Source organism: Aedes aegypti, chromosome 1, assembly GCF_002204515.2.
Source record: "Aedes aegypti strain LVP_AGWG chromosome 1, AaegL5.0 Primary Assembly, whole genome shotgun sequence".
Taxonomy (NCBI): Eukaryota; Metazoa; Arthropoda; class Insecta; order Diptera; family Culicidae; genus Aedes; species Aedes aegypti.
Window position 1 is genome coordinate 265,007,230 of NC_035107.1, and position 26,500 is coordinate 265,033,729.

Genomic DNA, 26,500 nt, shown 5'->3' on the forward strand with positions numbered 1-26,500 from the left:
GACTGTTTTTCACGCTTGTCATTTTATTTGCTCTCCTGGGCTATTCACTATTGATAACAGCTAAGCTGGGGCTTTGCGTTAGGCTATCCGACTTTTAAGTACACACTAAGTGGGGGTCTGGGACGCTCGGGGGGATGGGCTTATTTTGCCATCTACTTTGGATCTTATTGGAAAATAAATAATGCGATAAATAAATAAATAAGTAAATAAATAGATTGTGCTCTCTAGAGCTACCGTCATCCTCGAGCAAACACTTCCAATCCTACCAGGAAACGGAAGCACTGCTTTTAGAATTGTTTGTGTGTCTGTTAACAGTAATCTCCTACGTGGGATCTGAGACTAGCAGTACCGGTGGGTGGTCGGAAAATAATGGCAGAGCGAAGCAGTTGACAGATAAGATAAATGTTTGGTTAGGAAATCACTTGAAAATTATGCAGAATAAGCTGACATACTTAGTAGAAGATAGACTGAGGAGAAACGTTTGAAGAGAAGCAAGACAAGAGTCAGAAAGGTTAAAATTCAGCACAGTGATAGAATTATTGGAATTAGCTCTTGAACACTGAATGATCCTCTGCTGCAGTTCGTTTCGACGGCCGATGCCATTAGATTTTGTGGTTGTCAATGGCATCCAGGAAGCTGTACGCGCTATAAGCCCGGTTGGTGGCCCAGTCCTTGCTGTAGGCATTGTACGGTGAAGCCGAGTACGATGGATAAGCTCCGTAGGCGGAATAGGAAATTTCTGCAACGAAAACGCAAGAACACCAACCACGTTAATTATGATATCTAAGCTCATCATAAACTATGCAGATAAATACGAAAACTGAGTATGGATAAGAGTGGTAAACAGTGGAGATTCGAAATCATTTTTTATAAAATGAACAACATTCGATTGAATTATTGGATCTGTGAAATCCGGTTTATCACAGTGTATCCCATAACGATAGAAGAATTGTTTATTTCTATTTCTGTCAAATACTCAAAAAAGGTTCCATCAAGAAGCAAGACAAGCTTTTTCCTTGAAGCTTGGCATGCTTCTCACAGAAAGCTTTACTCTATAAGCTACCAATAGGCTATAGAAACTTTCCCTAGAAACTTCGCAAGCATCTCCGTAGATGATCGAAGAGCTTCCCCCTAGAAGCTTCTCCCTAGAAGCTTGGGAAGCTTTAATGAAGCTTAGGAAACCTCTGCCATAAAAGCTTCTTTCCAAAGCAGCTTGTGAAGATTTCTCCAAGAAACATAGGCAACTTCTTCCAAGAAGCTTAGAAAGCATCTTCCAAAAAGCTTAGGAAGCTTCTTCCAAGAAGCTTAGGAAGATTCTGCCAAGAAGCTTAGGAAGCTTCTTCCAAGAAGCTTAGGAAGATTCTGCCAAGAAGCTTAGGAAGCTTCTTCCAAGAAGCTTAGGAAGCTTCTTCCAAGAAGCTTAGGAAGCTTCTTCCAAGAAGCTTAGGAAGCATCTTCCAAGAAGCTTAGGAAGCATCTTCCAAGAAGCTTAGGAAGCATCTTCCAAGAAGCTTAGGAAGCATCTTCCAAGAAGCTTAGGAAGCATCTTACAAGAAGTTCAGAAAGCTTCTTCTAAGAAGCTTAGAAAGCTTCTTCTAAGAAGCTTAGAAAGCTTCTTCTAAGAAGCTTAGGAAGCTTCTTCCATGGAGCTTAGGAAGCTTCTTCCAAGAAGCTTAGGAAGCTTCTTACAAGAAGCTTGGGAAGCTTCTTCCAAGAAGCTTGGGAAGCTTCTTCCATTAAGCTTAGGAAGCATCTTCCAAGAAACTTAGGAAGCATGTTCCAAGAAGCTTAAGAAACATCTTACAAGAAGCTTAGAAAGCATTTTCTAAGAAGCTTAAAAAGCTTCATTTAAGAAGCTTAGGAAGCTTCTTCTAAGAAGCTTAGGAAGCTTTTTCTAGGAAGCTTAGGAAGCTTCTTCTAAGAAACTTAGGAAACTTCTTCTAAGAAGCTTAGGAAGCTTCTTCTAGGAAGCTTAGGAAGCTTCTTCCGATAAGCTTAGAAAGCTTCTTCCAAGGAGCTTAGGAAGCTTCTTCTGAGAAGCTTAGGAAGCTTCTTCCAATAAGCTTAGGAAGCTTCGTCCAAGAAGCTTAGGAAGCTTCTTCCACGAAGCTTGGGAAGCTTCTTGAAGCTTAGAAAGTTGCATCCAATAAGCTTCGGAAGCTTCTTCGAAGACGCTTAGAAAGCTGCTTCCGAGAGGCTAAGGAAGCTTCATCCGAGTAGCTTAGGAAGCTTCTTCCAAGAATCTCCAAAGAAATCCAAATCTCTGCGAAGATTGAGGGCAGAGATCTGACTTTCTCTGTAATTTTTGCTGAATATCATACAAACTTGATTCAATTTTCAACATATACTCCAATTGTATGGATTTTTCAACCTGTGATAATCTCAAATACAGTGACCGGCAAAAAAAATATCAAGAAGAACGGCAGTTCATACAAATGGCAGAGTTTGCAAACTTGGATCTAGACTCCTAGAGCTCTGATTGGTCTGAAACTTCTACCGTAACTAGGAAAATGCTTGTGGAAAAAAAGCGCAGTATAAAACTCACACCATTTTGATCACACACTTTGAAGTTATCGCAAATGTCCCATAAAGAAAGACAAATTTTGGTTTTGACATATTTTGAGAAGTATGGATTTTATGGAAAAAATTTGGGGTGGGTAATGTCTATTACATTACCGCGGGGTTGACGTAGAACTACGATGATTAATAATTTGATTTGTCAAGTGTATGAATTTGAAAGTGTACTAGTTTTGTGTTGTTATTGATCGGATGAAGTTTTCAGAAGTTAACTCTTTTTGGACTCATTTTGGTAGTCCTGAAAAGAACCATTTGTCGTTCTGTGGTTCCGAGAACCAGTGTTTGGTGTTCCAGGAATAATGCCAGATGATTGAATTTGTTTGTTTGGTCGTTGCTTCCTTGTGTTGCTTGGTTGGGTGATCGGTTTCTGGCTCCAGCTGTAGTTCGCCATACTCCTCCAGTAGATTAGATGTTTGATAGCTCGGGTGCTTCGATCGTGATAAACGATTGAATCGGTCCAGTGCTTTGGTCTGTAGCAATATCCATTGCATGAGCATTTAGGCTCTGTACATTGATACTCATCAATATGCAGGCTTGGCCGCTATGATCCAGTATTTCACGCAGTTCGTCTCAAAGCGTCACTAATCGATGATTGCCTAAGCGCTGCAGCTCATTCCTCAAGTCAACCCTCTTGGGAGAATTGCTGCCTTTGGCGTGATGGAACTTAAAAAGTAAGAGGTTGTTTCCGAGATACGACCGCCAAAGTGACGTTGGATAACATTAGCATCTTCTATTTCCTGGCTTGAGACCGTCACGAACTTATGAAAGATTTCTGAAAGAACAGCACCAATTTTCGACCCAACACTAACTTTCGACCGATTTTCGATACGGTTTTGGCCTACTTTGTATGAAAATCCGAAAATTGGCACAGAATTGTTGTAGGTCGAAAATAAGTGCTCTTCTAATCAATTTTCACACTATTTGTTGCATGCCATTGTTGACCTATTATGAACATTTTGTGTTATTATTTGGTTGGTTCGATTAACTCTTCAACCGGTCGATGGAAGAAGAAGCATGAGCGATAACTTTTGCTCAACAAACAAATATTCCGCTTGAAGGTCCACGCATGATCCACTAAGATTGATTGCTTAAGTGGGTTCCGAAGCCTTTCGATACTCGTCGTATCCGTGGCGAACGTGCTGAAATTGCATTGAAGCACAATTTGAAACAACTGCCCTTTTCAGGGCCACAATTGATTAAATAATTTATTTAGTTATCAATTAATGTTTCGGATGATTAGTTTTCAACGGAGATAAATGGCAAACAAAGTTTAACATAGGTTCCCGTCGTTCTGGTCGGGCGGCGGTAGCATTTTCGCAGTCTTTTCTGTGTGCGTATTTCCATTCGATCGACAATGTCTTACCAAATCGAAACGTCAACAAAGCTGTTGCTTATTAGTTTTAGCTCTGTGTTCGACGAGTTGATACTGATCGCTCTAGTATCATTTAGGTAGCGACGGCGACAACGGCATTATGCGATCATCTCTAAATGCGAAACAAACCGGGAGGGATTCTTCATTCAAGTGCCGTTCGCAATTTATCCGACTCATGCACACACTGTCGAGGATCGCCCCGCGCGCGCACAATGGGAAATTTATTTCCCATTTATGGTTGCGTGCAAATGACTGACCAAAATCTGAATCAATCACAACCAATCATCAGTAATGTCGCTCTTCACGGTGGAAAATTCTCACAACTCTTTTAAAATGAAATTGTCGTCCTGAAAAGGACGGTTGGTGGTAGTCACCGTCGATCAAACTGGGTTTTCATTCCATTGTTAGACAGAAACACACCAAAAGATCACCGAAAACGATTAAATTAAAATGCGGTCGGTAATTTTGTGCTTTCTTGTCCATCCTTGTATTCGATGGTTTGCTCACTCCTCCGACGGTAATTATCAAGGTTTCTGGACGCATTCTCCACGAGTTCGATGGGCTAGCTGGATGCCAAGGGCCATGATGAGCGATTACACGGGAACCCGCAGCTTTTAACTTGGGAATAAACAGCAGCAGCAGCGACGAACGTGTAAATTTTATTCCGATATGAGTCCTTCTCCGGTTGCTGGTCAACGATTGATTGATGCGCGCGTGAAGTCGAGTTTGGTTGGCTTCGACTGAACACGAGAAAATAAAGAGAAGTAAGAAGAAGACCGAAAGGGGCGTTTCCCTTTGAATGACGAAAGTGGCTAAGATATCGCGCAATGATGTCTGTGTCAGGAATACACAAGAAAAATGTGCTTTTCTATGAAAAATAAGACATGCTTCGATATTTCCCAATTTTTCAATAGTTTAGTCATGATAATCAATAGTTTTCATTGTTGGAGTAGATTCGAAAGATTTCCAATCGATTGGTGCAAGAATCTTGAAAATCTATCCGGGCGTTAGTAAGTTATTAACAGTCAAAATCTAACCACTTTTCGTGACGCGAGCGATTTTTCGAAATTGTACCCCAGTATGTAGCCGTAAGACGTTATGCAACGTCAAAAAAATGGAAGAGTTTGTCAAAAATAACCCTTGCAGTGAAGTAACCCGCGACAAACCAACATATACCAATTGCTGATCCTGGCTTTTGTCATAGTCGTACACGACCTCGGGGAAAGTTCCACCTTGCGACTTACAGTGCTGTTCTGAATAATAGCAGCGCATGTCGATTTTCATACAAAATGCTCAACTTTGACATGCTGTAGTTTTGTTCCATTTCAAGCAATCGAGTTGAAATTTTCTCCACAGAACTACAAATATGCCCAATTTTGTAAACACAAAATTTCAAAATTTTCTAAGCCCCTGCCGGAAAGTGAGATACTAGGTGAAAATGTTCGAAAAAATAGCAGTTTTAAAAATTTGAATTTCGGCTTGACATTATAGTTTAAAATTGTATATCACTTACCATTGGAACAATCTCCTCCTACTTATCAAACCTACACCTAAACCGAAAATGTTTAAAATATTTTTAGAAGAAAAATTTTAAAATGAAAAACTGCTATTTTTTCGAAAAATTTCACCTAGTGTCTCACTTTTCGGCAGGGACTCAGAAAAAACTGAAATTTTGTGTTTACAAAATTGATCATATTTGTAGTTCTGTGGAGAAAATTTCAGCTCGATTGCTTGAAAGGGAACAAAACTACTGCATGTCAAAGTTGAGCATTTTGTATGGAAATCGACATGCGCTGCTATTATTCAGAACAGCACTGTATGAACAGTAAAAGCACAGGCACTAACCATCGGGAACTGAATGCTTTTGCATTTGATTATGCCGCACAGTTTGAAAGTAAAATAAAAATTCTCTATACAGGAGTAAAATTGGAGTTTCAAAACCAAGAGCCTTACGTTGGCATGAAATATTTTGAACTCTTATAACTGTTTTCTGGTTCAACGAAATTCCTTGAATGGCACCTCAATTGAAAGACAAGACATCAAAGGGTCATGTCGTTTACTTACTGAATCCCACATAACTGTCCAAATAGTTTAATAACTGTTTTAAAAGAGAACGTTGATTTCAAGCAAATTTATAAATAAATTTATAAATAGGGGTGCTAGAGAAATTTTGACGTCATTTGCTTTCCATTTTCCGCTTGGATCGCATCTCAGCAGGCGACATATCGTCTTGCTCTGACCGGGCGTGCTTCTCAGGCACAGACATCAATAGCGAAGGACCTCTCCGTTTGTCTTGCTTCGCTCAAATCAAACTGTCGAGCGAGCGAGAGAAGATGCCGTCCGAAGCCAAAGTCATCACCGCTGCCGCCGCCAAGAAGAAGAAGAAGAAGAAGAGGAAGCAGTCCTCAGGAAAATTTGCGGTTGAACTGTGAACACGGTCGGGCGGGCAAGTCATTCTCGCTTTGTGCGTCACCGCTTGTTTGCGTTCACCCAGCCATCGTCATCGCTGCCATCATCAGATTTCGACTTAAGCCCGGTGATACTACCTGTTACTGTTGTGCGTCATCCACGCCACGAATCTTTCGGTTCGTCGTATAAGCAAATAACTTGCTCAAATTTATACATTTGAGTTGAGGATTCCCCGTTTGACCATGACAATCAACTGATAACATCCCGCAGCGTTATTTATCTGTAAGAACATCAAAGCTAACAAAGCCATCGGCCCTTTTCAGGGCCATCAAATTAGTGGAAAAGAGTTAAAAGAGAAATATTTCCGACTTTATATATGACTTCTAATATTCCTAAATCAATTTCACAGCTTCATACAAAATTTCATTTGTCATGAATAATTTATGACTCAACCATTTTGAGACTGTAATCGCGGACGCTGCTGCAGTGCCGTCGGGGTGAGTGCTCAACATTCCACAACAATTGTAAAATAGAGTGGCATTTCCAACAGCGTCTTTGATGTTCCATATTTTGTGGGAACACTTTGATTAGCAAAATTATCACATGTAACAAAATTGCGACATTTTAAGAATGCATTTGAATAGACATTTTCATTGAACAATTGTTATAATTTTGGCACCCATGGATGATAAATTTACCGTCATAATAAAGAAAACTATTGAATATCATGCGTGATTTTAATTTATTGTAAGCTATTAAAATAATGTTGATATTTTTACTGTTCATACGAAAGCGCATGTGAATTTTCCAAGATATGTAAATCCCTAACCAAGACATCAACTTCATGTACCTTATCCTAGATTGGTCAATCAGAAGAAGGCGAAGAATACGAAAGGGAAGAGCATCGTCTGCAATTCAAATTATGTAAAATATGCTATCTTCGACAGATTCGGTTCATTTAAGGGACGAATGTCCTTCGGATTAAAATCCCTCTATAACAACAACAGGATTCGGTTCATTTCATTTACACTTTCGAGCTAGTAAGAACTTCTCGTGGTAAACACAGTATAGCTAGTAATATTTCTTAATGTGCTTACCACAAACTTGCTATAATCTCTTAATTCATCTCGTAGCATCATACAATATCTGATTTATCACGAATAATCGACAATACGATAATTTGAGGATGTTTCCGAGGACGCTGCTGCAGTGCCGTCGGGATGCAATAACAGCATAATGCTCATCTTGTACGTCCCTTGCCAAGACATCAATTTCATATAGCCTATTTCTCAGATTAACGCAATAGACAACATGTAGAAAAATCAATTCAGATCAATAGTTGCTCATTACAATTGGTCAAGAAACAATTTATTGATTTTAATGTCGCAATTTTATTACGTTTTCCAATTTCCGTACTCGAGAATTTTGGAAGCGGGGGCCGTGATGCTCTGGATGGATTGTCCTCCATGACTGGTCCTGGCTGGAAATATTCGTGGGGAGAAACTCGACCCTTTGCTGCAGGAATTTCATTAACAACTCTTTGGTAAAGCAGAAATTTTCCGAGGAAAATTCTGATAAAAGTGAACTTTTTCAAAACAACTCTTATTGATTGGAATATTTATCAACAACTCTTTGTTAAGTAAAATCATCCTTAATAACTCTTTGCTCCATCGCCAAACCAAACCATTTCATTGAATTCATCAAGTACAAGAATATGAATGGTAAAGAGAGACAGATGGTGTATATTTCGCTGGTGTTAGTTTCCAACAGGTCGCCGGTTGGCGCTGACTACTAATCCGTCCACTGAATGATTTTCAGTTGTTGCTTTCGCTTCGTTGCTCTCTGGTTCCGTTCGCTACTCGCACACTGCTGTGGCTTTCACGCGCTCTTCTTTGCTGCTCCGCTGCTTGATCCGTTCGTTATGCCGTTCGATTTGTGAATGAGCTGGGAGCAGAACAACCAGTGGTTTTATTTGCTCGAGCTCCGTTCACCGATGGCGAGTGGTGGGGTTCTCGCTTGGTTGTTTCGTCACTCCGTTCGCTACTCGCACGCGATTGGTTATTGCTTTCGCGCTATTTTCGTTGATGGTGTAATTCTTCGCTGAGAAAAAAAAGGCAACTCTATTGATTTTTCATGCAAAATGACCGACTGATAAACTATATCTCAGTTATTTATGGATCGATTTGAATGAAATTTTCACAGAATATCAGACATAACTTAAATTTTAACATATGTTTTTGAGTGATTTTTCCAATCACACGATGAAAAGCAGTTACGGTTTGACTAAAGTGAATATTTTGACGATTTTTTTATGATTGACATAACTAAACATATTGAAGGAATAGCTTCATGGTATCTTCAGCAAAGTTGTAGACTTCGACGAGATGAATAAGTTTGCTGAAGACAGTTTTTGTGTAAGGCTATGAAATTTTAAGATAAAAAGTTTTGAATTTTTCGTCGAAAATTACAGTTTAGTCAAACCGTTATTACTTATAAACTTGTGATTGGAAAAATTATTCAAAAATATATGTTAAAATTCAAGTTACATCTGATGTTCTGTGAAAGTTTCATTCGAAAATATTTCCATAATAACTGAGATCTAACTTACCAAAGTTGGTGATTTTGTATGGAAAATCGAAAAAGTTGCAAATGCATGCGAATAAGTTGGGGCCTTCCTTAGCCGAGTGGTTAGTGTCCGCGGCTACAAAGCAAAGCCATGCTGAAGGTGTCTTGGTTCGATTCCCGGTCGGTCCAGGATCTTTTCGGAATGGAAATTTTCTTGACTTCCCTTGGCATAGAGTATAATCGTACCTGTCACACGATATACGAATGCAAAAATGGAAACTTTGGCAAAGAAAGCTCTCAGTTGATAACTGTGGAAGTGTCATAAGAACACTAAGCTGAGAAGCAGGCTCTGTTCCAGTGAGGACGTTATGCCAAGAAGAAGAAGATGTGAATAAGTTCTCTGTTTATTCAACAAACCAGCTGAATAATTCATGGGTGCACAACAGAAACAGGGTAGCGGATCACAGGGATTTAGTTGAAATCTGGAAACGTAGCTCAATATTGAAATCTTGAGTGATTTCACAAACCAGATTCTGGATTAACAGCTCAGCAAGCCTCTAGCAGCGAGGTACTTCTCGCTAAGCAAGTTCGGAGGAGCTCTTACCAGCTCGAAAGCGGAAATGGAATGAAACTGAATCCAACGAAGGCAGCATGTTTTATAACCTTGGAATAGCAGATGATGCTCCTCCCTTTTGTGCTCTTCGCTTTCTGAACGACCAATCTGGGAACTGGGTATGTGCCAATAATGTGTTGGGCTTGGAATTACTTGAAAATTGCGGAGAATACTATTACGTGAGAAATTGGTCGAACATGAATTGTTGGAATGATTGGCATTCCCTAAATATTCAATACGAGCTATTGATAATCAATAGTTTTCTTTATTATGAAGGTAAATTTATGATCCATGGGTGCCAAAATTATTACAATTGTTCAATGAGAATGTCTTTTCAAAAGCATTCTAAATATGTCGCAATTTTGTCACATGGGATAATTTTCCTAATCAAAGTGTTCCCATAAAATATGGAACATAAAAGGCGCTGTTGGAAAAGCCACTCTATTTTGCAATCGTTGTGAAATGTTGAGCACTCACCCCGACGGCACTGCAGCAGCGTCCGCGAGTACAATCTCAAATGGTTGAGTCATAAATTATTCGTGACAAATGAAATTTTGTATGAAGCTGTGAAATTGATTTAGGAATATTAGAAGTTATAAATAAAATCGGAAATATTTCTCTTTTAACTCTTTTCCACAAATTTGATGGCTCTGAAAAGAACCGATGGCTTTGTTAGCTTCGATGTTGTTACGGATAACTAACACTGCTCGGACCAGCAAAACTCAGGGGGCTTCTGGTATTTGCTCCTAACGGGATTGCTTCTTGACCACCAATGATGATTTCATCACGAGTCGAAATTTTGAAGCGCGGGTCAACAGCTTCTCGGCCGATGAAATTTGCGGCGGCATGACGATGGCTGGGTGAACGCAAACAAGCAGTGAACCACAAAGCGAGAATGACTCGCCCGACCGTGTTCACAGTTCGACCGCAATTTCTCCTGTGGACTGCTTCCTCTTCTTCTTCTAGGCGGCGGCAGCGGTGATGGCTTTAGCTTCGGACGGCATCTTCTCTCGCTCGCTCGACAGTTTGATTTGAGCGAAGCAAGACAAACGGGGGCGTCCTTCGCTATCGATGTCTGTGCCTGAAAAGCACGTCCGGTCAGAGCAAGACGATCTGTCGCCTGCTGAGATGCGAGCCAATCGGAGAGTGAAAAGCAAATGACGTCAAATTTTCTCTAGCCACCCCTATTTATAGATTTGCTTGAAATCAACGTTCTCTTTTAAAACAGTTATTAAACTATTTAGACAGGTATGTGAGATTCAGTAAGTAAACGACATGAAGCTTTGATGTCTTGGCTTTCGATTGAGGTGCTAATCAAGAAATTCTGTTAAGCCAGTGCAAAGTTATAAACGTTTAAAATATTTCATGCCAACGTAACGCTCCTGGTTTTGAAATTCCAATTTCACTCCTGTATAGAGAAGAAAGACGTACTTCTACGTCAAAAATTTCTACATACTTGTATCTCTTGTTACATCTAACATTTTTGTCACTAACCCGTATAGGCCTGAGTGAAAGCAAAAATACTGAAACCCTCACCGCTCAGCGAATTCTTAACGGATTCAAATGATTTTTTGTCAGTTCATTGGCCCACATATAAAGTTTCTGGAAGTGGCCAGAGGAACTCGGAAATATTCCAGTGGCCGGAGTTATTCTGGTGGGTCACTTGGTCAAGCCGGGTAAAAAAGGGCTATTTTTTGGGACATGCCAAGTTACCTTTATTTATTTTCAATGACAATCATTTAAATTTGCATAAATCATTATGATCTGACATTCAACATTATAAATGAAGAGTTTTGCAAAGTTTGAAATATACCGGATGTGGCCATTCGGACGTAATGCCCGGAAGAACCGACTAAAGATTTGTTGGATATTAAACCGTTTCAAATGTCGAAAAGTAGAAATCAAACATAATTGTGCACTAAAATGCGTTCCCATAAGTTTGGCACAGTTGTTCAGATACAAATTGGCCACTTTATCATAAGTTTGAGGCGTACCGGGACCCGAAAGTGGTCATTTGTAGAATAAATCAAATGCAAAACTCATAGTTATCCAATTCAATCGTTTCTCAAAAAGTTTACAAATTATCTGTGACTTGAAATTTGCCTACTTTCAGGGACACAAACGCACAGTACCCTTCTCACCCGACCTGACCCAGTGATCCACCGGAATAACTCCGACCACAAGAATATTTCCGAGGAACGCGGTCCACTTCTAGGAACTAGAAATGTGTGCCAGTATATTGACAAAATATTATTTGAATCCCTTAAGAATTCGCTGAGTGGTGAGGGTTTCAGAATTTTTGCTTCCACTCAGGCCTATACGGGTTAAATCCTTTCGCTTCAAACATAGTTCAAAATAAATAATTTAGATTTTTACAAAATAAGGCATTTGCAATAACTCTAAAGTGGGTGATTTATTTTTAAAATATTTTGAAAACGATCAGTTTTTCTGAAAAATGTTATTCGACAAACTTGTGTGTCTTATCAAGTTGAACAATTTTGCAAAAAAAAAAGATATTGCAGTATAGAGCATGAAAAATGGGACTTAAACATCTGTTTGAAGCATAGTTTGATTGTAATTTTATGATTCTATATCGATTACTTTTAAGCATGTTTGTTATATCCATACAAAATTTGTTGTCTCTCTTATATAGCCAGATACAATACTTTTCTAAATCATCAAAAGTACCCTCTTAGTAAAGAAAGCATTAAACAACTTTGTTGATTCTAAATCATTAGCATCCAAAAACTCATTTATGTGATAATAAAAAATCGACAAGCGATATCAAATTATGTGCATAGTCATATTTTGGTGCTTTAAACTTGAGCTCAGTACTCTTCCAATACGCAATCTTCGAAAACGCCACGCCACCACCGTTCGTTCGACTCACCTGGTGACGATTCACTGGCGATGTGGGAATGCGAATGCACCACATGCGGCTGCAGCCGGCAGATACTGCTGTGCCGGAAGTAATTGAATATAATAAGGCCACCGGCGATGAGCAGGACCTGGATCAGACCGACACCGAGCAGGATGGGCTTCAGGAGCAGCTTCATGTGCACCAGCTTCAGCATCAGGGCCAGCGGCAGGATCATGTTCCACTTCTTCTTCTTTTTGCCTCGGCCGTCGAAATCGTCCACGTCGTCGAGGAAGCGAGCGCCACTATCGGAGCCCATGCCAATCCGGACCCCGTGCGCAGCGATGAAAGTGTTCAGGGAACGCTGCAGGAATTTGGCCGCCTTCATGATTTCGTTGTCGTAGGCTGCAAAGCGGGAAATAGATAGGAGTGAGATATTATGATTTGGAGAGCTTAGAGTTTAGCGATGGTATTCGGGCTAAATTACGTTTAAAGCCTTGTCGGATTTTCTATTATTGACTGGCAGGGAAATTGAGTTCGGTGGAATTTAATTCATAACAATATAGAATTGTGAGGGGGTGATAGTTTTTATATTTAACATTCAACTTGTGTTCTACAAAGCCTTTTCTATGTCGCTAATAAATATAAATATGTAATATAACAAATATTTTTGTTTTTATGAATAATGATATAAGTTTTGGCAATACGATAACACAATCCTCTATTAGGTGAGTGATTAAAGTAACATTGATGATAAGACTGGTTAGCTGGCTCCAGTGTTATAAAGAACCCCAGAGTAAGTGAGAATTCGGAGTAAGGGGGACCTTCAGGCATAACACATTTGTGGTAAGATTTTCTAGAGGGTATTCTTTTTGAAAGTAGAAGCTATCATAACAAGGAATGTATTAGGCACAAACATTATTGTTTTCACTACTATAGTAGCATGTGTATTGTAAATCAATAAACAATCGAATTTGGCACTAAATCATTTAATTTTAACAAGAATTTATTTCGTTTGATTGAAACGCTTATTTCAACCTGTAGTTATTAAGGTATGTATGTATTGAGTATCCAGGGCTCAACCTAGATAAAAATAAATTTTCAAAAATCACAATGAGGGCATTCAAGCCAAATGGAACAAATAAACAAAATGTCTTTATCCACTCATTAACAGAAAATCAAAACTTTGTCTTAAGGACAAGCTTTTAATCTTCAAACAAATTTTCAGGCCAGCCATGCTGTATGCTGTACCAATATGAACTAGTTGTTGTAATACCAGTAAGAAAGTTCTGCAGAGGATTCAAAATAAATTTAGAAAATGATTCTGAAGCTTTCTCCCTGGTATAGTACTAATGAGTTACATAGAACATCCAATGTTGAAATATTGGAACAAATGTCATATAAAATTATTAATAATTTTAGACAAAAACTGCCACGATAATGCGTTAGGTATTTAGGTTGAGTAAGGTTAAGTTAATTGAAAGCGTTTTTTTTTTCTCTTATAAGCAGGTGAAATCAACTGTAAATATTTTGAACTGCTACGAGAAAGGAAATGTAATATGTTGTTAACATAATGTTAATAAAAGCTTGATTTTGTATTACCAAATTAGGATGATAGTGTTGTCCAACACAGAACACCTAGATATAAGAGATGAATATAAGGTTTGAAATGATACTAATGAAGAAATTAAAAAAAATCTTTTGAAATGTCCTGGAAAAGTTTCAGGTATACCCTTTTAGTAAATATCTAAAATATTTCATGGTGAATTTTTTGAAGAAATTCTCTGAAGGATTCACTGCATTCTCAGGATGAGTTTTCGAAAATAAAATATTGAATCGTTCCTTTTGAAATATTCCTAAACCAGTTCGTTGAGAACTGAAGGAACTACTGGAGTAATACCTGAGCAAATTCTAGGGCAAATTCCTAAAAGAATTCCTGGAGGATTCCCTAGAAAATTTGAGGAAAGAGTAGCTAAAGGAATCCTTCGTGGAACTCTGAAGAAATCCCAAGGAGAATTCTCGGAGGAATCTCTGGAGGAATCCGTAAACAAATTCTAGAACTGGAATTCAGATTCTGTCTGGACGATATCTTCCAAAAAAAATACTGAAATTTTTGAATTATTTCAAGAAATCCTTGTAGGAGTTTCTGCAGGAAATCTCCCTTCGAAAGTCCCTTCGGGAATTCTTTCGGGAAATCTTTGGAAGAATTACTGGAGTTTTCTTTTGTGATATTTCTGGGAAATATCTGAAATATTTCTTGGAAATATATTTTAATGAAATTCTTTGAGAAAGTACTGTAATTCCTGGAGAAGTTTTCAAAAATATATCTGAATTGTTGCCCGGAGAAATGTTACTAAAGAAATACGTTTGAAAATCTCTGAAGGAGCTCTTGAAGGAATTCCTGAGGGAGTCCTTGAACCTGGAGGAATTTTGAGAAATAACTCTTTAGAGCAATTTCAAAATAGAGAAATTGCAGATGGAATTTCTGGAGAAATCCTTGGAGGAACTGAGGAATACTTTTTGGAAAAAATTCTGGAGGAGTCTCTTGAAGAATACATTGAGATTTTTTTAGAAAATTATCTGAATCATGTCGAGGGTAAATCTTTGAAAGAATTACTGAAATCCTTGGAGGAGTTTTCGCAACAGTGTTTGAAATTCCTGAGGGAATCTCTGAAAAAAATCCAGGAGATATTCCAGGAAGAACCTGTTCAGAAATCCTTGAACAAATTAAAGGAGTAAATCTTGGAAGAATCCAAGAAGGAATAACTGGCGAAACTTTGGATGAATTCCAGGAGAAATTACGGGAAAATATCTGAATTATGTCGAGGTGAAATCTATGAAGGAATAACTGTAATCCCTGGAGGAGTTTTCGAAAAAAAATTCTGAATTATGTTTTGCTGGGCAGTGCTTCGGAAAGCCCAAGCAGGACAATTTGTTTTCGGGACGCCGGGAGTTTGATTTTTGTTTCGCACGTTTACTTGGCAGTGCTTCGGAAAGCCCAAGCAAGACGGTTCGTTTTCGGGACGCCGAGTAGTTTTACGGTTCGCGTTGTGTGAGTGTGAAAAGATATACGTGTTCAGTCGAGGATGGATTACCAACTGATGAGCTCGTTTCATGCTTATGACACATTTTTTCATGACAGGGTTAATTTTATGTAATATTCAAACAAACTTTGTATGGTTCGTCACTACAAGTGTCGGCATTATGCCTGTTTTATATAATTTCTATATACATATATTTTATTTCTTTAACGTTACTAAAAATATCTTTTGAATGGCTCAACATTATGGATGTTGACGTATATATTAAAACTCCTACCAAAAACTTTTCATCTCGAGACAAAAATGTACAGCGTTACTCTTCTGTAATTTTCAAACAAACTATGTATGGTTCGTCACTGCAAGTGTCGGCATCATTCCTGTTTCATATTTTTTTTTTCAAATATATACATATATTTTTCTTTTTTCGCCATTACAGAAAAACATCTTTTGAATTGTTCACATATTGGATGTTGACGTTTTTTTTAAATCTTCTCCAAAAACTTCTCGAGACAAAATGCAAAACTAGCTTTAAGTTTAGGTCGTATTTTTCCTCCTTATCCATGGATCACATCATCGACCAGAGGTGACTCCCAGATCTTTTCCTCCCTCATTAATAAACACCCTTCCCGTGGTGCTTGTGGAGATGCAGAGGTATTCTCGGTCTCTAGAAGCAACAATCATTACACTCTAACATTCCTTCCCCATCCCAACTGACTGTAAGGACTTGGCCGGCGCCGTTATTGATCAATAATATTAGATCTGCTAAAATTTTACTTCGAGAATAAGCGGAAACTCCCATCTCTTATTAACCCGTTAACGCCCAAGGTATCTCACAATTGTAATTCAGTTCCGTTTTTGTTATTGATAGTCGTATTCCTATAAATTAAACCTTATTTCACCAAAAAAAATCAAGTCTATGGTGGGGCTCCAAAAATATTCTTGAAAGTGTGTCGTCCATATCTAGTTGTTCTATAAGTTTATTTTCGAGATTTATCAAATATATTTTCATGCTATTCGACCCATTACAATGTAAACAAGTTGAAAAAAAAACTGCAGGTGAGGGATAATTCATAAATTACGTCACGTACAGAAGAGGAAGGAAGGGGTTACCAGGAAACGTGGCCACCCATATAAAAAAATGAAATCCATACAAAAAGTGTGAAATAGAGGAAAATTGAGGAGGATGAATATGGCAAAACTTTGCATGACGTAATTTATGAACGTACCCTAATAAAGAAATTGCAATATAAAGACTAAAAATTTCAGAGGTGAAAGATGCATGCCAGAACTAAATCAATTAGTGACTTCAATTCAATTTTCTGTTCTACCACGTAAGTAAGATACAGACATACATACATTAATACATGTATGAGTACAATTATGCACACTTACACCCTTTATACCATAAACAAAATAAAATCTTACGTCAAATATTTTGATTGTAAAAAAACATACAGATGTTTCGGAACAGTCTTCAAAAAGATTTTATTAAACTTGCCAGCTGATAATGAAAACATAACTATCAAAATATTTTTTCCGGGTTAAGTTATTAGTATACAATGTGGCTCGGATCTGACAGCGATCGAAATAAATATATTTGGCAATACCAGAATTTCGTTAGTGCTAATCGAAAGTTAGTCCTCCAGTTCAATAACAGTCAAATATTGGAGTCAAATATTTACGTGAATATTTGAAGCCAACATTATTCGTCTATAACGTTGAAGTTACTGCATCACTGATGCATATGGTCTTATCCAGCGATAGAACCGAATCCACGCGATCCAAGATTTTTGACACTAGAGCCGACCAGAATACCTGGGGAGCATATAGAAGCGTGCCCGCTCAAATGTCACAACTCTTGGACCGAGTGAGTTCAGCATGGGAGGCTCTTTACTGCTATCTCAACGTGTCACTGGTTCGGAAAAGTAAACAACCATACAAAATTACGCCCAAACAATGGTGAAGGCCTGGGAGGGAGAAACCGATACAAAATTTGCGTACGTCATAGTGAGCCGAGATTCTGCTGTCACGAACTGTCACTGTGAGCCCAGATCTTAAAAAATGGACAAACATGAGAAAAGCGCGTAATTGATCAAAACATTTTTTTGCATTTCAACAAAGTTGACAACAATCGGTTGAAAATCAATTCCTGCACACCCAAGAGCAATGCCACGATAGCACTTTTTCATTTGATAGAATGTAAAGTATTGAATCACGCATCTTTTTACGCTTTAACAATCAAAATTAAAATTGGATGCACATAAGACAATGGCCCTTTTCCCAAGTTTGTCCAGAAAGATCGAAGATACACAACAAAAGAAAACTAGCGATTCTTCGCAAGCCTGCCTTGATTGTCGTTGGTGAGCGGAAATTATCTTGCAATTTGGAAAAGTGTTGTGTCATGTTTCGTGTGTAGTATCTGTGCCTCCCTCCCAGGTGAAGGCGTTATCAATTTTCTCAAAAACATTCATTTTGGGAATTTAGCAGAATTTTTTGGCAATAACGCATTGTAGTAGCGCGTAGTAAATAACTGCTTGCAAACAATATCCTTCAAGCACATTTATTACCTGTAATTATGCGAATTATAATTTTTACTTTTCCACGTTAAACCTTAAAACTGGTTCTGGACTTAGGTTGGAGGCTATTCAATTTTACTCTCATTAGACAGCCGCCCTTCACCCTTGGAGTTCAGTTCACGGATGGATAAGTCAATATGTCGGTTTTCCGTTCTTTACTCCCTTCAAAAGATCATTTTTTTCATTCGATGGCTAAAAAACATGTGTTTTCTTTGTTTGGCCTTCAATAAATGGTGTCAAGGTTCATATAAAAATAAAAGGAGCATTGCACCCGAAATATGCGATTATTGATCGACTCGATAGTTAGTATGCATTGTTTTGATATAGGAAGACCAATTTCTTACTGGTTGTTTCATTGATGTTTCGCACATAAAAGCAGTTCTCAACTAATAAGTTTTTTTTGCGAACATTTCTCCTTTAGTTGATCATCGTTTTCGAGTATACTAAATTTTTCATCACTGGACTTCAATATAGGCGAATAAAATATTTGCCGACTAGCGCCATCATGAGAATGATTTCCCGAACTAAAAAGGTTTTAGGCGAATAGCTTTCTTTGGATTTAATCAGTGGACCGATATATAAGCGAATAAAATGTGTCCCCAGTAGTGCCATTTAGGTGATTTCCGAAGTTATAAGTTAGATAAATTATAGGTTAGTTTAGGTTCCGAAGTTATAAGTTAGGTTAGTTATAATAGGTCTCATTTAGTTCTTCAACTTTGTCAAAGACACTAACTTTGTATCCAATCACTGGATTAAGATATAAGCAAATAATATGTTTGTCTTCTAGCGCCACCTTGGGAGAGTTTTCCAAACTATTATGTTTCTGGGCGAATAGATCCTAATAGGTTGAACATTTTTGTGAGTGTTTTCCGAACTAATAAGGTTTTAGGCGAATAGGATTTATTTAGTTGCTCAGCATTGTCCAAGACACAAACTTTGTACTGAGATATAAGCAAATAAAATCATTGAACCCTAGCGTCATCTTGTGAGTGTTATAAGGTTTTATGTGACTAAGAATAATTTAGTTGTTCAATATTGTCATTCAGTTGAACACATTTGTCGAAGACACCAATGTTGTACCTCATCACTGAACTGAAATATTAACAATCAAAATGTTCGACCACCAGCGCCATCTTTTGAGTATTTTCCGAACTAATAAGGTTTTAGGCGAATAGGTCTCATTTAGTTGATCAACTTTGTATCTCAAAACTGGACTAAGATATAAGCAAATAAAATTTTGGCTCACTAGCACCATTTTGGGAGTGTTTTCCGAATTTTTAAGGTTCTATGCGAATAGGTATTATTTAGTTGTCCAACTTTGTCGAAGACACCAATTTTGTACCTCAAAACTGGACTAAGATATGAGCAAATAAAATTTTGGCTCACTAGCGCCATCTTGGGAGTGTTTTCTGAATTTATAAGCCTCTATGCGAACAGGTATAATTTAGTTGTCCAACTTTGTCGAAGACACCAATTTTGTATCTCATAACTGGACTAAGATATAAGCAAATAAAGTTTTGGCTCACTAGCGCCATCTCGGAAGTGTTTTCCGAATTTATAACGTTCTATGCGAATATATATTATTTAGTTGTCCAACTTTGTCGAAGACACCAATTTTGTATCTCATCGCTGGATTGAGATATAAATGAAGCAAATATTTGTACGCCGGTAAGTTGTTTCATATGTTGCTTATATATGCGGCATTTGTTGGCGTCTGTGCACCACCTGGTGAGTTAATTCTGAATTAAAATAGTTACCAAGTGGAAGTCAGCCGTCCTGAGATCAAAGTTGCAGAAGCCAGTTTTCTCCTAAACCTCTTTATTCTCAAGATATTTGCACTACAAGTACTGTCCTATTTATAGGACGCTGGGCGTTCGGGGCTTCTGTCCTATTTTTAGGACGCTGGGCGGATATGGGTTAATTTGGATCGTAGTGAAATTCTTACCAGGTCTGATCAATCACGGAGTAACAACCATTGACATGTACAGTCAGTCTATGCTAGGCTATGCTAATCCTTGAAACGTCATATACATTAAAACGTCGGACCTTGAAACCAAAAGGGCTTTTAATTTGTATTGGATTGCATCGCCAAAAAAAACACTCTGCAAATTTTCCTAGCCGAGAAAATTCAACCAAAAAGAGTTAAATATTGGCTGCCAAAGCATACTAGTAATAGGTTTGGTTCTACCTAAGACAAGACGTGTCAGGTCAAAGTACAAAAACGAAACCAATTACCTGTCGAAAAAGACCACTTCCATGGGTTGTTTTGGCAAAGGCCTGCTTTTACATCGTTGAATTGAATTGCAACAGGGCACTTTGTTGCTAGCCCGGCCGTGTTGCCAGTTCATAAATTAGAGTTTTTATCAAAAGTTTGGAAGTGCTTCATGAAATCTTTTCGTTTCAAATCTATTTGTATTTGATTTTGATAAACTCAATCACATGTGTTACTACAAAGCTAAAATAAATAAAAATTACTTAAATGAGAGCAATGGAAATTGATTCAAATTTCTGTAAAAATATCGTCGGTTTTGGATATGAACCATTTTTTTTAAAGCTAGCATGCTCAATTGCATGAAATGAATGAAGCATACAAGAAACAATTAAATTATAAACTTTGATATTTGAATTTGTTTACAAGATTAGCTTAAAAAGAATACTGATAACAGCGAACAACAACAGGGCAGTCATAGTTGAGCTGTCACCTCCTGTCCTAGGGTTTTACTAGTAGAAGCAATAACATTAGAATTCTAATGCCGCTACTGTTCGTGTTTCCAACATCTAGTTTTCCACGAGCTGACAGCGTGAGTACCGGGCCAAACAAATCATCCTCTACAACAAGGCATTGAACAAACAATGAATCATTATTAAAGCTAATAATAATAATTAAAATCAATTTTGTAACAACATCGCCAACTAATATTTTTATTGCTCTACTAGATGTACTACAGGGATCATTCAAAAATGCCACCCATCATCTGGGGGAGGGGGGGGGGGGTGGTTTACGAAAGTGTGTCAGTACATGTATTAGGTATTGAAGAAAGCGTGACAGAAGGAGGGAAATCGTGAAAAACAATAGACTTCATATTTGAATCAATCCTACAGTGTCCGTTCGATTTTGGCAACACGTTCAAATATTGCATGTAGCCATAAAATCGAGCCGTGCCAAAAAATCCGATTAGTTATGTAGGGTGGCTGATCCAGTTGTAGTGTGTGTCCAATAAAAGTGGTATTGCGGTTTACAACGTGTTTCTAGTATGGCTCACGTCAAAATGAAATGAATGTGTAAACAAAACTTGGAGTTTTTTAAGGAAATGGTATACAACAATTAAAAACCTTAACTTTTTTGCTCCTTTGTGGTGCGTTCCTATAAAAGTGAGTATTAATGGGAAATCAATGTAAGCCACTATTATAGGAACGGAAGTTAGCATAAACCACTATTACTGAAACCTTTCCAATAATAGAGGAAGTCACTTTTTACGTGAAATTGAATAGTAGAATAGTTGAATAGTTCTAATGAAGTATTCAGATATAAAATACGAGCTTCTGTTATTTTCTGGTGATTTTTATTCCTCATGCAATAAGATAATAATAACATCTTGTATCACTGGCTCGGATACTCCTGAGAATTAAAAAAAACGATTTCAAATTGATATATTTAAAACAGTTCGGTCACATTTCTCGGGCTCATTTTTCTTGCGACAATACCTGTTTCGCAGCTGAATGTTCTAAGTGCACTTCCACAGTTATCAACTTAGTTTTCTTTATCAAGATTGCAGTTCTTGCATTCGTATACAGTGCTACAAGCACAAGGATATAATCGAAGAAGAAACAAAGACGTTCATGCCCTTTGCAGTTACCAAACATTTGATGGCACATGAATTAATAGAGCAAAATCCAGAATGCTGCGAAAAGAGTACTGCGATCTGTCTAACTTGGGTGTAATACTGAGGGATCAAATCGAAGACCTAAAGAGGAAACTAACCATAATCGTTTCACACATTTTCCAACCCAGTTTATATGCTCAAAATCTGAGCAATTTTCATAAAAATCTATCATTGCATTGCATTTGCTAAGTGCAATGCAATGATAGATATATATTAGGATTCCTTAAAATTTGAATGAAAAAACAGATTTTTAGTTTTTGATAATTGCTGATGATTGAATGATGGATTCTTGAGCCTTAATGTTTATGCAGTTGCCCAAAATTTACGGCACATGAGGTAATAAAAAAAAATCTAGATCTGCGATCTGTCAAACTTGCATACTAAGTGTTATACCATGGGAACAAATGTAGCACTAGAACCCCAGCAACACACATGTTATAATTGTGTATTATCAACTGAAATATGACCAAAATTAGTCATATATAAGTTGATAATACACAATTATAACATGTGTGTTGCTCGGGAAGTGATACCCGTTCTAAACCAGACTACTATTTCTTGCATCCGTCTTTGAACATATGTCGTACTAGAAGTTTTACCAATGTTGAGCTTTCACTACGAAAAGACTATTAACTGTTCGGAAATCAAACCCAGACATCTTAAGCAATGTAATCTTTGCAGCCGCAAACTTTCCTATTTATTAGGGCACCAATTTAGAATAAGACAAAATTGATATTAGCTGACAAATCATACTAGTAAAAGGCTTGGTCATAAACTGAAACTCCCAGAACTTTAGATTGCCAATGAAGTACTAGATGAAATTGTGCTGTGCTGAATTTATTGAACTCGTTAAATAACTGCCTAGTATCCACCCAGACAACCAGAATGCACGTATAATGAAATCATCTTTTGCGTTATGCGATGCTTATATGTGCAATGTTTCACGTATAAGATGTCATGAAAAGGCCTTATACGTACAAAAGTGGAGGTGATATACGTGCATTTTTTTATATTATGAAACATAGCAGTCAATGCGAGTGTGTAGATTTTATTGTGAACTAATATATACTCTTATGCGACTTAATTTATGATAACAAAATTTATTTGAGTATACAGAAGGAACCGAAATGTACATTATGAACTCGTAAAATAGCGTTTTATGCGAGGAAACTCATCGGTGAAACGATTTCAATCACCATTTAGTGCGGATGTGATGCAATTTGTATGAGTAAACGACTTTGTTCTTAAACTATTATGCGACTTCTGGTTGTCTGGGCATTGTTGTTATATTGCATCGTTTTTTTTTTTAAATAGTATAACCTTCAAAGCTAATATATTCATTTGTGAAATCAACATTCATCGGAACCTAATTAGCTTGAAACCCCTTATAAAAGCTTTCAGGAAATAAGAAAAACGTATTGTTATTTCAATGAGCGACAAAATGGAGGTTATGCGCTGCATGTAATTTTCTCTTGCATGTTAGCTGTAAAAATGGTACAAGATGTTTTTTGTAAACGGTTTAAACCTTGACGTTTCAAAACAACCCTGGCAATATGCCCTTCTCAAAGAAAAAAGTTCCACAGCGTTATAGAAATGTTTACACAGAAAATTTCACCACCAGGTTTAAAGGGTTCCCTTAAGGGGAAGGTGAATCGAAGCCAAACCTCGAATTTTCAAGAGCACGAATCTGGAGAACCGAACACCCGTTTGAGCTGAAAATTTAATCGATTGGTCACACCCAGCTAGTGACCAATCAATTAAGTTTTCAGCTCAAACGGGTGTTCGGTTCTCCAGATTCGTGCTCTTGAAAATTTGAGGTTTGGCTTCGATTCATCTTCACCTTTACAGTCGATATTTTGGGGTCTAACTCGATATTGCAGGGTCCATCAAATTAGGGAGCTATCGAGATACAGAGCACATAATTTTCAATATGTGAACTATTCCTGATTTTTAAAAAACTACATACAAAATAGTAATAATAATATGGATGTTAACTTAATGTACAGTCCGCAAATGTTTGATATTTCATCACGCTGAAACAGATTTTAAACTTTTATTTAACCATCTACCATCTAATCTAATATCTAAATTTAAGCAATCAAATAACAATTATAGGATATTTAAAACTTTTCACGAAATTATCGAGTTAGAGAGGTAATCTTGCATGGGAAACTAAAACAGTTAGCATCGAGTTATGGAACATCAAGCTACGGAACATCGAGTTAGAGAAGTATCGACTAAAAGGGACCGCGCATTCCATCGAATTACGGGAAGTTTCGAGAATATCGAGTAAGGGAGAGTTGACTGTATATCTATTGGTTACTTGTGATTCTCGAAAAGCATATATGTGCAACATAACTTTTCGCGGATTTTAAGTAACATAATTATAATAACGTGTAAAAAGCCGTTTAAAATGAAGTGTGGCGTATTGCCCCGTTGGGGTGTATTACGGAGAGTTACCCTTCAGGTGCAAAATTATTCAATAGACATAGAAAGTTCTCTTTTCAAAATTGTAGAAGTGCTCGTGAGAAAACACTACGCAAACAAAGGCTCTGTCCAATTTGAGAAGCTATGAAAGAATGATTTTAAATTTTCTCAAGTTTTAATTGTGCCCATTTCCCAGTTAATATCATTGTAATCTTTAAAATCCGACAACCGCCAATCAACTTACGCGAAATCTGCCGTGCCTCCGGGAACACGTCGTCCTCCTGTGGCTCATTCAGCCGCACTAACCGCAGCCCATTGCCACCCTCGTAAGCCTGATCCTCGGGCAGCAGCCAGTTCATACGACCCGACGCAAACGACCAAATGTATCTTGAAATTCGATACTTGAAACAGGACACCAACCGCTTCGATTTATAGCACTCGGACTGAGTGGTGAGCACATAATCATCCAACTTGCTTGGAGCACTGGGGCTTGGACCGCCACTATCGTCCGCTCGGCTCAGGGCAACAACACCTGTCAGCAACAGAATCACCACCGCCACCTTGCTGGAGCTTCGTGGAATCATGGTTGTCTCCGACAGTTCGATTTTTCCAATCCAAAAACTAACACCCCGTAAACTTTGCACTTTCACTCGATAGTCCGCTCTCGCCAAGTTATCAAGCGAATCACTTTACCAGTACTTTCAATTAGCACACACTTCAGCGCAGGATAACACACTCTGTTCTACAACGTTTGCACTTCAATTATCGTCCTCATGGCCACATCAACTCACTGTGCGCACTTCTCCCCTTAATCCTTTTGCCCCGTTATCACTTTTCAGACGACAACAGCTGGCCCTTGCCTTATCAATGTTCACAGATGGTTTGTGATTCATGTCCCTGACTCCGGGGGCTTTTATACAACATCAAATATCCCCCCTTTGCCGAGACACCGACAACGGATAAAACGTGTGTGCCCTTGAACAACTCACTTTCCTTTCGAGGTCGTTCTTCGACCAACATCTAATCTACATACTTGCACTCTCCCCATATCGTTAGGTACTTCTTCAAACTAATTATCCCGACCAAACGGGCTGCAACCCGGCTGGTGCTAGACGTATGCGCCGGCGCACAGGTGTTTGACGAACAAACATATGGTGCATTTTATAATGGATCCCTCCATATTTTTTTCTATAGATTCCATCGAGAATACGTTCAGAGATTCTTATGAGGATGACTGCTGAAATTCTCCAGAATCTTTTCCAATAATTTCTCCAGAATTGGGCACCTGCAAGGACACTCCATAAACACCTCTAGGTTTTCCTAGCTTGCACCAGGGATGTGGCACTTGGCTTCCAGGAATATATCTAGGTATTTTGTCAGGTACATCTTAAAGAATTCCGATTTCTTTAAAATATCTTCAAGGGATCCCTGCTTCGTTAAATATTTCATTCACAAATTTTATAACGCTGAAAACGACAATTTTTGAAAAAAAAAAATATCCCCAATTATTATATTACATATACAGCTAGTAATATAAAACAACGAAAACATGACATTTTATCAACTTCTGTGATTTTTAACTGATGTTATTAGAAATGTGTTATAATCTTGTTAATAGATTTTTGTCGGGTTCCCTCAATCGTGCCAGATATTATTTTTTACAATTTCTTTATGGACTAGTACAATAACTCCACCAAGATTTTTTGTTGGAAGAAATGCATGCGTTCCTCTAAAGATCCTTCCAAAAATTTCTGTAAAGAAGCCTTCAATAACTCCATCAGTTTTTTTTTTTTTTTTCAAAAATACCTCAAGTGATTTATTTTTAATTATATGTCCGAATAGTTTTTATCTCAAAAAACTTAATAACTCCCCTCATACTCCCTTTGGAACCCCTTTAGTGAGCTACAGACGCTTCCAACCACTCCCGGTAAACTAGCTCAGTAAGATGAGACCCCTGGACAGCGTAGCAGGGTCGGCACATTACAGGGTCTTCAGAGGGCGATCCGATTCAGTCTAATTACCACGAAGGAGGCAGTTTCCTTGTCCCACCACTTATCAAGAAAGGGGGGGGGGGGGGTATTTCTAAACTACACAACACTAACCAGTCTGTATACACGGACGCCTAAATAACTTCCGCCAAATATCCTATAGAGTTTAGTGACATTTGAACTCACGAACA

General features: G+C 38.0%; 1 protein-coding gene across 1 annotated transcript; it reads right to left on the bottom strand.

Annotated features, from left to right (window-relative positions):
• On the bottom strand, positions 1-25,409 carry LOC5566413. Its single transcript, XM_001650755.2, has 3 exons — positions 24,566-25,409; positions 12,427-12,798; positions 1-739 (listed from the first exon to the last, which is right to left on the bottom strand). The coding sequence occupies exons 1-3, from the start codon at positions 24,903-24,905 to the stop codon at positions 603-605; spliced, it is 849 nt and encodes a 282-aa protein (XP_001650805.1). The 5' UTR covers positions 24,906-25,409; the 3' UTR covers positions 1-602.
• Positions 25,410-26,500: the final 1,091 nt, after the last annotated feature.